The sequence below is a fragment of the Pleurodeles waltl genome, chromosome 4_1 (assembly GCF_031143425.1).
Source record: "Pleurodeles waltl isolate 20211129_DDA chromosome 4_1, aPleWal1.hap1.20221129, whole genome shotgun sequence".
Taxonomy (NCBI): Eukaryota; Metazoa; Chordata; class Amphibia; order Caudata; family Salamandridae; genus Pleurodeles; species Pleurodeles waltl.
Window position 1 is genome coordinate 8,028,961 of NC_090442.1, and position 18,118 is coordinate 8,047,078.

The 18,118-nt window shown below is 50.0% G+C and overlaps 1 protein-coding gene across 1 annotated transcript in view; it reads right to left on the minus strand.

The window, feature by feature from the left end:
* LOC138287227 (astacin-like metalloendopeptidase) overlaps positions 1-18,118 on the minus strand; it is a 161,188-nt gene that overhangs the window by 74,014 nt on the left and 69,056 nt on the right. The window contains exons 6-7 of the mRNA XM_069227581.1: positions 15,002-15,180; positions 5,832-5,947 (exon numbers count right to left, since the gene is read on the minus strand). Coding sequence (XP_069083682.1) covers positions 5,832-5,947; positions 15,002-15,180 — 295 coding nt within the window. The remainder of the gene's footprint in view (positions 1-5,831; positions 5,948-15,001; positions 15,181-18,118) is intronic.

Genomic DNA, 18,118 nt, shown 5'->3' on the forward strand with positions numbered 1-18,118 from the left:
GGTTCGGAGTTACCGTTATGTAGCTGGACACAGGTAGTGACCTATGTCCAGTACATGTGAAAAATGGCTCCCCGCACTTACAAAGTCCAGTGCAATGGAACTGGGGTGCATAGGGCCCAGGCAGGGGTGTCCTTACACACAGCGACCTGCACCATGCCCTCTGGGCTAGGAAGGCCTACCATAGGGGTGACTTACAGTGACCTGGTGCAGTGACCTGTGGCGAAAGGGTGCATGCACCTTTCCAAGCAGGCTGCAATGGCCGGCCCGGAGATACATTTTGCAGGGGCTTCCAGGGGTGGCGTATTACAAGCTGCAGCCCACGGGGAAACCCTGGTGCCCAAATCCGTGGGTACCTAAGTACCATATACTAGGAACTTATATGGGGGCACCAGTATGCCAAAGTCCTAGGCAACCAAATCTAGAGGGAGAAAACACAATCACTGGGGCCCTGGTTAGCAGGATCCCAGTGAAAACAGTTTAAGCATACTGATAGCTGGCAAAAAGTGGGGGTAACCATGCCAAAAAGAGGGTAATTTCCGACAAGGCCCATCCTAGACTTACATCTGGTAAACTAATACATACGCAAAGAAAAGTTCCAAATGCTTGCTCTCCGCCAGATATACCCACAGCTTCCTCCAAGATGCCAGGCAAGCAATGAGTTCTCACTTCCCCCGTCGCCGTTACCCACTCCGGAGGGGTGCAACATTACCAATGACAAATGTGTCTTAAATATTGTAGAGCATGGATACTCACTTCACTTCCAGTGCATCCTTCGTCTGTTCTACGTTCTATAACATCTTGCCACCAGCAGAAGCTACTGCTTATCGAAGTCTCCACTCTTCTTCAAAAGAAGGCAATCCAATCTCTCAAAAGGGAATAGAAGTATACTCACGGTATGTCCTCGTAAAGAAAAAAGGCCCAAAGGTAGAATTCAGGCACATTTTAGGCTTACGGCTGCTCAAAGGAATGAAAGGAAAAGTTCCAAACGCTTGCTCTCCACCAGATATAACCTCAGCTTCATCAGTGGGATTGGATGTGTTCCATTGATCTCCAGGATGCCTACTTCCACATGTGAATAGCCAGGAACCATCGGAATTCCTGAGGTTCAAAGTGGCATCCAAACATTACCAGTACAAGGTGCTTCCATTTGGCCTGAAATCAGCACCCCACGCATTCCCAAAATGCATGGCTGCCATAGCAGCAGCCTTACAAAGGAAAGGCATTTTCGACCAACTGACTGGTAAAAGGCTCCTCTCCAGATCAGATGAAAAAACACTACCAGATCTGGGTCGACACCCTTCAAACTTTAGTTCTACAGATCAATGTCAAAAAATCAATCTTGGTTCCAACTCAACAAATACACTAACTAGGTGCGACTCTGGACACAAAAGTCACAAGAGTGTGTCCTTCAGATGAGAGACTATACTCAATACCTCAGAAGTATACAAACCTCCTTCACACTCCACACCCGTCGGCCAGGCAGATGGCGTCTCTTCTGGGATCAATGGTGTCATGTATCTTTATTGTTCCCAATGCCAGATGGCACATGCAACCATTGAAGGAGAATCTGGAGGATTAATGGAATCAATTCACAGACAATTGGAACACCACGCTAACCCTGTTTCAGGTTGCGGAAGCATCACTACTGTGGTGGTCTCATCAATGAAATCTGCTGATCGGCATCCCTTTTCATCAGGACTCTCCCACACAAACAATCATAACAGATGTGTCTCGCGAGGGCTGGGGTGCTCAAATGGGTTCCCTACTGACGCAGGGGCTGTGGTCAGCCAAGAAACAACAATACCTCATCAACATTCTGGAGCTTGGGCAGTACATCTACCCCCAAGCCTTCTTACCCATTCATTCAAACCGGCTCTCTGCTGATCCAAATGGACAACATGACCACAATGCACTAGTTAAACAAGCAGAGGGGCATGTGCTCCCCCCTCTATCCCTGAAAGCGCAGACCATCTGGAACTGGCTCATAAAGAAGAAGAAGACTATCTCAGCGATTTACATGCCCGGAGTTCAGAACACACAGGCGGACTCTCTAAGCTGAACCTTTGCTGAATCACACAACTGGATTCTGCACGATGATGTCATACAGGATATTTTTTAGGAATTGGGGCATCCACGAATAGACCTACTTGCAGACGAAAACAACAAAAAATGCACAGACTTTGCGTTCAGGTTCTACCAACCAGAAACCAAGTGGAATGCCCTTTTGATGGACTGCTCCGGGATATTTCATTACGCGTTTCCTCTCATTCCCCTGATCCCAACAGTCATACAAATTGTGAGAGCCAGGACCAGAATAATCCTGATAGCTCCAGAATGGCCCCACCAGTGGTGGTACCCGGATCTCCTCCATAATGACCACACAAGAGGCTTCCATACAGACCAGATCGCCTCTTCAAGTTCAGAGGAAAGATTTTTCACCCCAACCTTCCCTCTCTGAGCGTGACAGCATGGCTCCTGAATCCTTCAGTATGGACATTTAGGTCTCTCAAAGGAATGCATGAACATTCTTAAGGAGTCCAGAAGACCATAGATCAGGTGCTCTTACACTTTTTTAGTGGAAACGACATCACATGTGGTGTGCTAAAAATAATTTCCTTCCAGTCCTACGGCAGGAGGAGGTAATATTGCCTTACCTCCTCCATGTAACAAAATCTGGTCTACAGTTTGCCTCTATTAGGGTACATCTTGCAGCAATTACTGCGTACAGGAAGTCCCCTACATAAATGTCATTCTTCCAAATGCCTGTAGTAAAGGATTTTTTAGAGGGACTGAAGAAAGTGCTTCCACCTGTTTGTTCTCCCTCTACTCCGTGGAAACTGAATGTGATGCTTTTGAACCTCATGGGCTGAGCCGATACATAAAGGATCCCTACAGCACTTTACTTGGAAAACTGCTTTTCTTGTGGCTATACCTTTGACATAGAGGGCCAGTGAGATCCAGGATCTCTGTGCCAAGGAACCTTACACAATATTTCATGCTCCAGGGTGGTGATGAGAACTCATTCGAGTTTTCTTCCCAAGGTGGTGTCTGATTTCCACATTACTAAGGTGATTTCACTCCCTACATTCTTTCCTAACCCTTCTACACCAGTGGAAAGAGCATTGCATTTATTAGATCTTAAAAGAGTGTTGAAATTTATTTGGGCAACAATGGCCCTGAGGACAGGCATCACCTCTTCTAAGCAGACTATTTGAAGATGGATAGTGTCTTGTATTCTGTTCACCTACCAATTAGCCAACACGGAGTTACCTGCCAGACCCAAAGTTCACCCTACAAGGAGCAAGGTGGCAACAGCAGCCCCACTAAAGAATGTTCCATCTCCGAAATCTGCAAAGCTGCTACTTAGAGATCGGTTCATACTTTCACATGGCATTTCTGTCTACATTCAGACACTAAGGGCCCCATTATGAGTCTGATGGTCACTTCACCGCCAGACTTGCGGATGGCAGTCGGGCCGCGGCCAATGCTACAGTCTGAGCGCCATATTAGGACCATGGCGGTCGGGCCACAGTGGGAATGCCAGATTGGATCCTGGCGGTCTGGCAGTAGGTGCGGCCCTAATCCACCAGGGCAGTGCTGCACTTAGCAAGGGCAGTGCAGGGCCCCCCCGGCCAGCACCATCGAAATTTCACCTTCTGCTTTGCAGACAGTGAACATTGCAAGGTTTCTGTGCACCCTGCATCCTACAGCATTGCAAGCCGGAGACAATGCTGTAGGATGTTTCCCACTAGGCAAGCAAGCGGAAACCTTAGTTTCCACCTGCTGGCCTAGCGGGAAACTCTTATTGGACCTGGCGGAGAGGTAGCCAGTTTGGTGGCAACCTACCCGTTGGAAGTTCAACGGACGGTGAAAACCGTCCGCTGAACTCGTAACGAGGCCCTAAGACAGGCACCCAAGTAGGGCCCGCCTCCAGGAGGAATCTATTCCAATGATGATGACGGTTGCTTGTGCTTGCTCTTGATTCATCTTCAGGGGTGTGGGTTGGGCTTGCTACTCTATTCAGTGCTTACAACTATTGATGAGGATCCCCTGGAAGAGAAGGATAAATTACTCACCTGTAATCCTAGTTCTCTTTCAGGAGAATCCTCATTAATGTAACCTTTTCACATTTTCAAGACGCCCACCACGTTACAACATGTTGAACACATTGAAAGTATGAAACAAATTCAAGGTGGCCAGTCACTGCTATTGGCTTTCATAATCCCATTGTATTTTAAAAGCATCCAGCATTGGCAAAAACAATGGAGGTAATCACAAATCTTTGGCAAAGTGAGACCAGTTGGTTTGCCATGACATGTTTACGAAGCCTCCATGATCTCCCAGATTCAGGCCTGTCTGGCGGCTGGGTGCAGCACTGAGGTTCTGAAGAATACATCTTCGATGAGGCCCTGCTGTTCACTGATGGTATAAGTGCAGCATCATTGGCAGTTATAAATTCCCCGCACAATGTCTGCATTTCCAGTGTTTGGAAGTTCAGATACCTTGCGACGTTGAAGCCACAACTGTCTATTCAGATTTTACTTTTCAAAACTAGTCTACAAATGCAGGCAAGGTACCAGCTCTCCATTGTCGTGACTGCAAGCCGTCCTTATTTCACAATACTTGTCACTGAGTGTAATGCAAATATGGATGTTCCTTTAGTGGTAATATGCGATGAATTAACTTGTATGCCATGGATCCAACGTAGCACCCACCTTCCACTAATCTTTGCTTTGGCTCCAGCAAAATATTATTATGCCCTGCTGTATGATCATGTGCAGTCCTTCTTAGAGGAGAGCTACTGATGCAACATAAATAAAAATTGAATACTAGGAAAATATTTGTAAAATGAAATAGCAAATGTGAGTGAGAGGGTGTGGCAGGACGGTTTTAGCTGCGACCACGAAGCCGGGGGAGCCGGGTTTGAGTATCGGCATTGGCGAAGGCTCTCCATCCTGTGACTCTGGACAAATCTCTTACTCTCCCCGTGCCTAGGCTCTCACGGGTGATTTGCTCCAATGTACTAATCCTGGATTATTATTTATTTAGAATATTTCCCATGCTATAGCAAACACTGGTGCCATAGAAGATGAATCTGTTAACTATAATGTTGAATACACAGTTTGTCAGCAGCTGCGGCCTATATGCTGGGTAGACAAAATATGCTGATTTGAGGGAAAGGCGTGGGGAGATGCATGCCTGCTGGATTGTGGGTAGGGGGCTACATATCTACACATGATCTGGAGCTGCCGGATCATTGAGAGGTACTGGAAGAGGGTAACAAGGAAGCTGGAGGCAGTGCTGGGATTTATGTTAACTAAAAGTGAAAGCATCCCCAATCCTAAGTGAGCCTACTACACAGTAACCTGGGGGCTGCACGTGCTGGAGGATGGTTGGGCATAAGGAAATAGACAAAACTACTGGATCCACAAGACCCTCCTTTTCCGGTCCTAAGTCCAAGTTCTAGCTGCCTTGGACGGGATCAGAAGGTGATGTTTTCCCTCTCTGGAGGCCTAGCAGTTCACGGCTAGTATTTGGTTGAGATGGTGGCCTACTGAGGAAGGGTGGAGGGCTGAAGTACCAGGAGCTAAGTTATCAACATTTCTGCAAACCGTAGTCCGTAACCCCCTTGCCCCAGGCCATCCCTAGGCACTTCGGAGAATAACTGAGTCTGGGCTTTGTTATGGCTCCTTACCCCGCTGGCCACTATCTATTTTTGTTTCATTTCTAGTCAGTTTAAGGTCTCCCTGGTCCATGGGCTAATGAATAAATTACAATAACGCTCTATTGTGCATTGAGTAAACCTTATTAGCTGGAACAGTAAACGTCACCTGATTTCCTGGAAGCCGGATCAGCCATATACAGCTGCTCGCGCCCCGGGGCAGGGATGTGCTTGGGGTGAAACTGATGGTTCCACTTGGGCTCATGAGCACTGTCCTGCAGAGACCTGGAAGAGGAAGGGTTCACTTGGTACAGAGCAACCAACTCACACTGTCTGAACCTGCGCGCGCTTGTGCAAGGTTGTATCCCAAGTGCCCATATTCATTTGGGGCTCTGCGCAATCAATACTTTAAAAACATGCCTGCTTTGTCGTAAATGTGCCACCCAATAAATAACCTCTATAACTATCAAACAAGTTGTAATGCTAAATTGTGACTCTTTCAGCGAGACAACTTGATACATGCAGTTTTGCCCTCAACGTGTAACAAACTGAGAGCAGCAACATCTCTATACCACTGTTCTTGAGATTGCTTTGGATTGCTTGCCTGCTACAGAAGCATCATTGGAGGTTCATTTATAACGCATGGGATGTATATGTTGTGTTAACTCAAACGGAATGTATACAGCACAAACTGTCACCCACTGGCGTATCCTGATGCTACAGAGATGTAACAAGACGCTTGTGGAATTACAAAGGGCCAGATGTACAAAGCCTTTTACCGTTTGCGACCAGTAATATGCTTTTTGGCTTGTACCAACTCTATTTTGGAGTCAGCAGCGTATTACTGACTCACAAAATAGTATTTGCAACTCGCTATTAGTGAGGGGCGTGCCAAGGCCATCTCTCCCTAGTAGCGAATTGCACTGGTATGTAGGAATGTTTCGCAATCGAGAATGAGGTCGCAAATGTTTGCAGTTACCACCAACTTTAAGTTGGTGGTAAGCCATTTGCAAACGGGAAAGGACGCCAAGGGACCCCTTCCCCTTTGCGAATTGGGGTGCAACCATTTTTTAAAAGCAGTCAGCGGCCCCACGGACCACGGCCAACTCTTAGAAAACTAAAAGAAAACTTTTAATTTTTGTTTTTGAAATGCACCCTGTTTTGCTTTAAGGAAAACAGGCTGCATTATAAAAAGAATTGCTTCTTTGACAAAGCAGTCACAGGCATGGTGGTGACCGTGCCTGTGGTTGTAGCCATTCACAGTGGGTGGCAAATTGCGACCTGACTGCTGCATATTAAATATTAATAAGGTAGGTCCATTGCGACCCAGTGGCAATCCATAACAGTGTTAAACACACTGTAATACATTTTGCGATTTCCTGATATTGTATCGCTAAAATTCGCTATTAGGAAATTGCAATCCTACGATTTGATACACCTGGCCCAAAGAGAAGCCGATTACACGAGAAGGGCACATACAATCTGTATGATGAAGGTAAATGTAGGATGTAGAAAAAAATGTGACTTCATTTGGCAAGAAACAGAGCGCGACTGGCCAAAAGACGTGATGCACATCAAACCTGTGAAGGCTGATGGTTAAACACCGAGCGCCATATATATGAGCCTCTTGCACCCCCATTGAATCACGTTTTGTGACTCAACGGCGGTGCAAACCGTTCAATCACATCTATGAGGCCACGCAAACCCACTGTACGTGGCTTCGAATGGCCTCATGGAAATGGAGTAAGGCAAGGCAGCGCAAATCGCTGCGTTGCCATACTCTGCGTTAGAGAGGTGTTCCATGGGCGTTACAGTGAGTGTTCCCACATAACACCATGGACTTTGACGCATCCCCAGATTTACAACGTCATGTAACCCTGGGAATGCATCAAAACCTTACGCCTCTCCGTAGGAGGTGCATCGAGGAGAAATAGTTTCATTTCTCCTTGTTTTTCGCCTTTCTGCAGCACGCATGGAAAGAGGAAAAAGCCTCCCAGGATTGTTTTTACTGCAGGAAGGACCCTCTTCCTGCACAAAAACAATCCTGAATACAACACAGACACCCTTGCACCATGGTGCGAGGGTGCGTGCGTTGGCACCAGGGCAGTGGGAAAGGGCAGGTAGGCACCATATCGCTTAGATACAGCGCATTCCTGCCCTTTCCCTTTGAGCAGCGCAGCAAGGTCCTGCGTCAAAAGCCCATTAATCTGGGCCTGCGTTCCCAACCAAGCGCTAGTGCAAAGATGTCTTTGGTAAGGGAGGGCTCCTGCTAGGGAGGCCATAGTCATAGGACAGACAGCATGAGAAGGCGCCCGCACCACCACAGCTTCAGCCGCCAGGTACACAACGCCACTCACCGCAGCTGTAGAGCGCGTTGATCTTGGCCACGTCCAGGTTGCTTATTCCAGCCCTCTGTCCAATGCGTACAGTGGGGTTGGGCTTGGGGACGAGTGTGCTCTTGCCAGGTGTGTTAGAATAGGCAGTCCTGTTGGGAAGTAAGAATAATCATCTGATGGCCAACATACTGGATAGCACAGGGTCCTCCATAGTACAGTGTCATTTCATAGCATAGACTAGCACAGCGTACAACCTCAGCACTGTCGGTTCTTACACTGCACTTCTGAACTCCACCAAACCTGGGCCACTCATGCCATGCAAACCAGGGATTTGGTGAAGGCTCCCTAGGAACTTTCAGTCCTCCTCTCATCTTCAAACAATCCTGCCCAGGTGCCCCAGGTGAGATGCGGACCGATAGGAACAGCTCAGCATTCCTGCCTTGCCTCCTGCATCCCATCACACGCCTAAGACATGCTCTTGGTGCAAATCCCTGTTACTGTTCCCAGGTCGCCGTCCAGATCTACGCCAAGCCATTCTAACCCTCACGGCGCAATGTCTACCCGCAGACATGTCCAGTTCCACCTGGCCAGAGGTCTTCTTACTTGGAGTAGTGCATCACCGAGCTGTAGTCGTAAGGCAAGCCGAGGGTGTTCACGTTATTCTCTATGTCAAGGTTGGGCCATTGATCTGAAAAGACACAAGCAATATCTGTTTTTTAAACTACACAGCTTTTCTGAATACATTATTGGCCGACCCAGAGAAGGGTACCAGGTCACCGTTTTATAGTTTTTTAATTATAAATCTAATATCTGCATTTGGGATTCTTCATTTTCCCATTGTAGCTTGTGAAAGTGCAGCGCCTCGCAACGAGTGCGAGTGTGCGTTACAGTGATCACGGAGAAGCATCGCTGCCAAGGTTTCAGAATGCTATGTGCGACATTTTCAGAATTTCAGTGCAGTTATGAGTGGCATTTCAACAAATAAGAGTGACACTTTCTCGCAAGAAAAATGCAGCAATGAAGACGAGAGAAACATAAATATCAGAAATGACACCCATTTGAACAATGAGAAACTCTCGGTTAACTGCTGCAAAGCACCGAAGGAAGGGCACTAACTGCGACCAATAATGCAGAAGAGCATCCTACGTACTGGACCCGGACGAGTACCCAGCAGCATGTGAGAGAGGTCCCTACATGTAGCTAAGGCTGCATATACGCCTGTGAGATCGCGTGAGAGCGAGCGCGGGTACCCAGCCTCTGTTTGCCGAAGCCATGAAAGGAGCAGCACAAGTTCATAATTAGTTCAAACCTCTGCCGGTCCTGACGACATCCAGGTTGGTCGGCCCCGCGCAGCAGTCGGATGGCCTGGGCATTAGAAACAGAAAGGGCCAAGTTTAGAAGGAACTGGCACATCGGCTTCGATGCGCCAGTTTCCTTGCGTCCCCTATCGACACCATGGTAGTGCTGTATTTACAATGTAGCGCACCACGGCACGTTAGCACAATAGCGTCAGAAGAGTTGGCGCGATGGTGGCGCTTTGCTGGACTAGTGCCAACAATGTTGAGACTAGTCCAGTAAAGCTTGGTGAGTCCCACTGGAAATAGCCTTGCGTCAGCGGCCTGCAGGAGGCTGCCTGGTGCGTGGCGAGTACCTAAGGTACTATCACCTTACACCAGGTCCGGGTATCCACGTTTAGTGAGGGGTAGTCAGTGCCTAGAAGCCAGGCTCTCTAGAGGTAGCGGTGGATGAGCAGCCAAGGCTTATCTAGGAGACATGCAAAGCTCATGCAATACCACTGCAGTCACTCAGCAAATACACACATGGAAGAACCACACAGTGTTACAAAAATAAAGGTACTTTATTTTAGTGACACAAATACTAAAATACTGTAAAGGCAATACCCCAACTGGAGGTAAGTAAAACCCCCTATTCTATGTACAGTAGCAGTCAGAAAATAGCATAGAATGCAATAGGAAACAGTGAAAGCAATAGTAAGTACTGAAGGCCTAAGGGGGGACCAAACAATGTACTAAGAAAGTGGGATGCGAAAGTCGGGTCCTCACCCAAGGGAGTGGAATCAGTAGAGGGGAGCTGCAGAAACTAGGAAACCCACACGGTAAGTACCAGAGCGCCCCCCAGTGACCAGGAGGAGAGAGGTAAGTACCTGGTTCTCCCTAAACCCACCAAAAGAACTTCAGAGAAGGATAATGCAAGACCCAGACAAAACTGGAAGAAACCAAAGGTGAATCCTGGAAGAGGAAGACCTGTAAAAGAAGGGAACCAAGTCCAGTTCATGTTGGAGTGTCTGATGTGGCAGGAGCCACTACCCACCCGTCTGTGGATGCAGGATCTGGTCGACAGTGAGACGAAGACAGTCAGCAATGCAGCCCTGGAGCAGCTGAAGAGTTCATGAGTGGTGCAGTCAACGTCCCACAATGGATGAAAAATTGCAGTCAGTCTGTGGTGTGGAAAAACCACCACCAAGCCTTGGCAAAGGCAAATGTTGTGAATAAAGAAATGTGGAGCTGCCGGGGACCAGCAAGGTCCAGGGGGACTCAACCCATGGAAGCGAGTCCCGGGAGTCCCTAAGCGACCAGGAGAGTCAGAAGAAGAGGAGGCAGCCTTCACAGATGACCCACAGGCAGCAAACACAGGAGTCGTGGTGAGGCCCACGCAGCACACTTGGGAAGGAGTCCCACGTTGCTGGAGAAAAAAACACAGAGGGCTGTGCGTCCCAGGAAAGAGTGCTGGGGCTGGGGCTACACAGAGCCTGAAGATCCCTTTGAGGAGATGCCAACAACCCTTGGTAGCTGCAAGAGACACGGTCCACGGGGGTGCAGTCCTGTGTGGAGATGCAAGGACTTACTGTCTCCAAAGTTGGACAGCTGGCAGAGAGGACCAAGAGGACCACTCCACGCAGCTCAGGAGGAGAGGAGATCCACACAGCTGGTCGTCATTGCAGTTGGTGCCTGCAGATGCAGGGGAGTGACTCCTTCAGTCCAAGGGTGATTTCTTCTTGCTTCATGGTGCAGACTGAAGACTTGCCATCCTCAGAGGATGCACCGCCGGGGAAGTGTTGCAGCTGCTGGAAGTAGCCACAGAAACAATGTTGCAGAGCAGATCCATCACTGTAGCTGCAGATTGTAGGTTCCTGTTGAGTCCAATTGTGGTTCCAGTGGCCAAAAGTCAAAGTAAACATTGCAGAGGAGCCCTGACGGAGTCTTGCATGTCAAATCTGAGGACCCACCCAAGAGGCGACCCTAAATAGCCCTGGACGTGGGATTGGTCATGTAGCAAGGTGACCACTTATCAGGAGGGAGCTGTGACGTCACCTGTCTGACCTGGCCACTCAGATGCTCCTAGAGGCCTCAGACTACCTTGGTTTCAAGATGGCAGTATCCAGCGGCCACCTGGAGGAGCTCTGGGCACCAGCCCTGGGGTGGTGATGGACAGGTAAGTGATTTCCCCCCTTTACATTGTCCAGTTTTGCGCCAGAGTCGGGACTGGAGGTCCTTGAACCAGTGCAGACTGCTTTATGCAAGGAGGAAACCAAATGTGCACTTCAAAGCATACCGGTGGCTTGGGGAGGCTACCCCTCCCCAGCCTGTAACACCAGTTTCCAAAGGGAGAGGGTGTTATCTCCCTTTCCCAAAGGAAACCCTTTGTTCTGCTTTCCTGTGCTTGTACTGATCAAGCAGCAGGAGGGTAGAAACCCGTCTGACGGGTGGCAGCAGCATGGGCTGCCTAGAAAACCCAAGAAATCTGGTTGGAGCATTTCTGGGGGTCCCGATAGGAGCTCCCAGAGTGCATGGAATCATACAACCAAAACTGGCAACAGTATTGGGGTATGAATTCAACATGTGTGATACAAAACACGCCCAGGTTCGGAGTTATCATTATGTAGTTGGACATAGATAATGACCTATGTCCAGTACACGCGTAAACTGGCATCCCCACACTGACGAAGTCCAGGAAAAAGGAACTGGAGTTTGTGGGGGCACCTCTGCTCATGTAGGGGTGCCCTCACACACAGGTACCTGCACCCTGCCCTCTGGGCTAGGAGGGTCTACCATAGGGTGGAGGGACCTGGTGCAGTGACCCATAGTGAACGGGTGGATGCAGCTTTTCACGCAGGCTGCAATGGCAGGGCTGCAGACACATTATACATGGGCTCCCATGGGTGGCATATACATGCTGCAGCCCATGGGAGACCCTTGGTGCCCCAATGCCCTGGATACCTGGGTACCATATACTAGGGAGTTATAGCGGGGCACCAGTATGCCAAATGTGAGGTGTGTAAAGTTCCAGCAACCAAATTTAGAGGGAGAGAGCACAGTCACTGGGGTCCTGGTTAGTAGAATCCCAGTGAGTTCAGTCAAAACATACTGACATCAGGCAAAAAGTGGGGGTAACCATGCCAAAAAGAGGGTTCTTTGCTACAGGCAGACTTTAAAAAATGACGCTAGAATGGTGCAGTGAAATCTTGTAAATTTTACTGTGCCATTCTTTTGGGCCTCCCTGAAGGGGAACGCCCCCTCGCTTACATTATACCTGCTGCAGGTATAGTGTGGTGCAAGGGTTGACAGAGTGGTGCAATGCGAGCATTGATCCACTTTGTAAATATGGCCCAGGGCGAGGCCTGTTTAGTGCCGCTGTAGCATAAATACGTAATGCGCTACACCGGGCACCGCCACCGTGCACCGGGCACCGCCACCGTGCACCGCGCCCCGCCACCGCACACCGCCACCGCCACCACGCACCCCCACCGGGCACCGCCACCGCGCACCGCCACTGTGCCCCGCCACCGCGCCCCGCCACCGCCCACGCCCACCGCCACCCACCGCGCACCGCCACTGTGCCCCGCCACCGCGCACCGCCACCGCCCACGCCCACCGCGCACCGCCACCCACCGCCCACCGCGCACCGCCACCCACCGCGCACCGCCACCGCAGCCTGTATGATGCCAGCCTGGCAGCTGAGCCGACAGCCCCACGCCTCCAGCAGCACCGAGCCCCGCCACCGCCACTGCAGCTTGTATGATGTCAGCCTGGCAGCGGAGGAAGCGCTACAATGCATTTCAGTGCGGTGATGCGGACCATCGCACTGAAATGCGTTAGCCTAACGCCAGATGTGTGGTGCACCGTGCACCGCGCCCCGCCACCGCGCACCGCCACCGCCACCACGCACCCCCACCGGGCACCGCCACCGCGCACCGCCACTGTGCCCCGCCACCGCGCCCCGCCACCGCCCACGCCCACCGCGCACCGCCACCCACCGCGCACCGCCACTGTGCCCCGCCACCGCGCCCCACCACCGCCCACGCCCACCGCGCACCGCCACCCACAGCGCACCGCCACCCACCGCGCACCGCGCACCGCCACCGCAGCCTGTATGATGCCAGCCTGGCAGCTGAGCCGACAGCCCCACGCCTCCAGCAGCACCGAGCCCCGCCACCGCCACCGCAGCCTGTATGATGCCAGCCTGGCAGCTGAGCCGACAGCCCCACGCCTCCAGCAGCACCGAGCCCCGCCACCGCCACTGCAGCTTGTATGATGTCAGCCTGGCAGCGGAGGAAGCGCTACAATGCATTTCAGTGCGGTGATGCGGACCATCGCACTGAAATGCGTTAGCCTAACGCCAGATGTGTGGTCCTTGGCAGGGCTCGAGTAGGGTCTGGGCTGAAGACAAGCTCACAAACAAGGGTGAAGGGGAATGATGGCCAACGTGATGCTAACAATCTTAACCTGCTCGTTGGCCTCTGGCGAAGAAAGTTCTAAATAAAACTCCTTCGGGTGAGTAAATGCATCCAAGTTTGCCTTTGGTACCCGGTACAGCATTTCCTGCCTCTGATCAGGGTTCACGAGGGCAGGATCAGGCACCGTAAGTGAAGAGGGCATTAACAAGAACATTTCAAAACACAAGGGGGGGGAAAGGGAGAATTGGGCGGTCCAGTGTACGTTCTCCCAATAATATGCAAATATAAAGTGGTACACTGTTCCGAATAAGAGAAAAGAAAAGGAGTCCTGAATTTCAGGAGCAATGGTCCTCACACACCTTAGTTGGTGTCATGCTTCATCATCGGACAGCTCCTCGTCAGACCGGCGCTGCAATGTCTGACGGGCACCCCCCCGAAGTGGGGCTCTTTGCCGGAGATCTTTTTATATATTCGATGATGCAGTGGGACCTAATATGGATCCGAGAAAAGGGCAGATCCACAAGAGAGAGAAAGATAAGGATAAAACTGGCTCAAATCCCTCACTCAATGATTTATTGCTTGCTATTGGGAAATGGTCAAGATTAAAAAAATGTAGGGAGTGGAAACAGAGGTAATGCTCGGACACTCACACAAAACATTTAAGAAAAGAGGATGGTGGAAATAATCCACTCCTCATTAGTATGCGGTCGACATGTTTCGTGTCTATGATGGTCCCACAGGATCCAGTGACGCTTCTTCAGGACCTACTAAATCAAAAAATCACTCTCACAATATCAATGTACCTATACTCCTGCTGACTACTGTTCACAGTCAAGGCGTCATCAGTCACTTACTGAGGTCAAACCGGACTGGCTTCTCTTTCCTACTAGTCACCCCTCTTTACTGAAAGAACAGGTTCCATGGGATCACGCTGGCCTCTTGCCTGGCTATCCGAAAAATTTTCAAATCGCCGAGGTCCTCCGTAACACCTACCCTGGGGTTCGCGGTCCCCCAGTAAGTGACTGAGTGAATTCTATGACGCAATCATCTCACACCTTCATTTTTAGCTATATATACGTCAAAACAAGCATAAAGGCTTTGATTTTTCAGCATCTACAGCCTGATCTATCTTCTTCTACCTAATTTCCTAAACTGAGGAACATGAACATTTCTAAGCATTATCAGTGTCCAACTATTTCTTACCACCTCCCAAACAGGCATCGACCCACAGCTTAAGGTGATGTTCATTTGGAATTCCAAGACCTGGACCCTATTCCTTGATATCCAGAAGCGTCAATGGGGACTTACCTTGGTCGACGTATTGCCACATGATGTTGATGTAGGTGTCTCGGTCCTTGCGGGCATGCTCGTGGTAGAGGCCCAGGTTGTGCATAAGTTCATGCTGTATGGTCCCCTGCTTCAAGCAGCTCCCCGCATCCAGCGATGTAGTTTGTGCTCCCCCTTGCTTTCCATAAGTAGACCAACACCTGGGGATGGGAGAAGCATACCAAAATATAGAGTAACCTACACAGATCATCGGCGCAAAAAACCTTAGAAGAAAACCTTTCTTCTGCATGACACCCTCTCGCTGCTCTTCTGGACTATATGATATGACATGTTCTGTAATTCCTTTATGTTGTAAAAGGTTCTACAGCAGCCATAGAATCCAATTATTTCAGCAAGAAATCAGAAATATATTGTATATCCGTGGGTGGCGTGGGATGATGGGAGGAAGCGTTTCCCACAAAGGGCTCCCTCTCAAGTACAGCTCTGAACATGTACAGAAACAGGGGGGGTAAATGCTGGAAGGACCCAGAGAAGGCCCTACACTTCGAAAAGAGTGACACAAAACACTGTCACACTCTTGAGTGTACTCTTGCAGCTATAAAGGAACCTATAAGACTGGAAATGTACGACTCTCCCTCTAAACCAATGCCCATAATGAAAGCCTTTAAGGATTTCCTCTTCAAGTCTTTCTGTTTTTTTGTGGTTGAGAAAATGTTCCAAGAGGACTATACACCCCAGTCTTTCTCTTTGACTGACGGCAGAGTAGGAGGGTGTCTCAGTTAATGGTGTACACCTATAGTGTGGCACCCTATACTGCGTCCAGGCAACCCTTAGTGATAGTGAATAGGTGCCCAGATAGCAGAAGCTCTGTAGGGGTAGCTGAGGCGAGCAGCTAAATCTGATCCCGGAGGAATGTAAAGCACTTGCACTGCCACAGTATTCAGACAGTAACTCACCCACAAGAAAGAACCACACAAGTGTTGCAAAAATAAAGGCTACTTTATTACAGAATTACTATTAAACTAGCAGTGGTATATCTCTCTTTGGCGATACTTACACACAATATATACATCAAATAATCAGCAGAACAGGGCCCTACTGGAAGGCCAACCCTATGAGGGGAGGCTAAACCATACATCAAAAATGGTGGACTGTGAAGCCGTGGCACCAACCAAGGTCGGTGTAGTAGTTAGCTAGGAGCTGGGGCAGCTAGGAACACCAGAGGTAAGTACAGTAAGTGACTCCTGCAACCAGGAGTAAGGTAGTTGCACAGAGATCTTTGTAGAGTCTTGCTTCACAAATCTGAGGACCCACCCACCAGGGAGCCCTTAAATAACTCTAAAAGGGGGTTAATCACTCTCTGCAGTGACCTACGTATCAGAGGGGGTCAGGGACGTCACCTGCCTCACCTATCCAACCAGATGCTCCCAGGGGCCTCTGCCCATCTCATTTTCAAGATGGCAGAATCAAGTGGCCACCTGGTAGAGCTCTGGGCACCTCACTAGGGGAGGAGCTGGACAGGGGGGGGGTCACTCCCCTGTGCTTTGTGTAGTTTCGCACCAGGGTGAGAACCAGGGGTTTCTGAACTGGTGCAAACCAGGTTATGCAAGGAGGGCAACAAATGTGCCCTTCAAAGCAGTCTGGTCGTGCTGAGAGGCCAGCCCACCCCAGCCCTTAAACACCTAGGCCCGTATTTATACTCCGTTTGCGCGGAATTTGCGTAATTTTTTTCGACGCAAAACTAACTCCACATTTATACTTTGGCATTAGACGCGTCTAGCGCCAAAGTTCATGGAGTTAGCGTCATTTTTTTGTGTGGACGCCTTCCTTGCGTTAATGAGATGCAAGGTAGGCGTTCCCGTCTAAAAAAATGACTCCGACGCATATGCGTCGTATTTATACTCCCGGGCAAAAATCACGCCTGGGAGTGGGCGGGTCAAAAAAACGCGCATTTGCGCCTCTTTTTAACGCCTGGGTCAGGGCAGGCGTTAAGGGACCTGTGGGCTCAAAATGAGCCCACAGGTGCCCTCCCCTGCCCCCAGGGACACCCCCTGCCACCCTTGCCCACCCCAGGAGGACACCCAAGGATGGAGGGACCCACCCCAGGGACATTCAGGTAAGTTCAGGTAAGTATTTTTTTTTAAAAAAAATTGTGGCATAGGGGGGCCTGATTTGTGCCCCCCTACATGCCACTATGCCCAATGACCATGCCCAAGGGACATAAGTCCCCTGGGCATGGCCATTGGGCAAGGGGGCATGACTCCTGTCTTTGCTAAGACAGGAGTCATGTTAATGGGGGATGGGCGTCGCAAAAAAATGGCGCAAATCGGGTTGAGGCGATTTTTTTGCCTCAACCTGACTTGCCCCATTTTTAGACGCCCATACGCCATTTTCCCCTACGCCGGCGCTGCCTGGTGTACGTGTTTTTTTTTCACGCACACCAGGCAGTGCCGGTCGGCTAGCGCCGGCTAACACCATTCTATAAATACGGCGCCCGCATGGTGCTTCAGAATGGCGTTAGTCGGCGCTAAATTTTTTGCCGCAAAACTGCGTTAGCGCAGTTTAGCGTCAAAAAGTATAAATACGGGCCCTAATGCACACTTACCAGCAGGAGGGCAGAACAGTGTCTGGGTCAGCAGAAGCACGGGCTGACAGCAGGACCCCATAAGGCTGCACAGGCAGAACTGGGGGATCCCCTAAGGAACCTCCAGAGTGCATGGTATCATGCAACTAACAGTGAAATCGGTGTGATTGTATGATCCCAGCATGTTTTGATACCAAACATTCCTAGGTTCCGAGTGGCCATTATGTAGTTGGTTCACCCGTGGTGACCAGTGCCCACTACATACCTTAGGATGGCTTCCCCACACTTACAGAGTCCAGATATTATTCTGTAGGGGTACCTTGCTCATGCAGGGGAACTCTCACACATAGAGACATGCATCCTGCCCCTGGCCTGAAGGGCCTACAATAGGGTGACTTATACTGTCTAAGTGCAGTGGTTAGGTTTGGCAATGAAAGGATGCATGCACCCTTTCATCCAGGCTGCAATTGCAGGCCTGCAGGCACAGTTTGCATGGGCTCCTATGGGTGGCATTATACATGCTGCAGCCCACAGGGGCCCCCTGGTGTACAAAT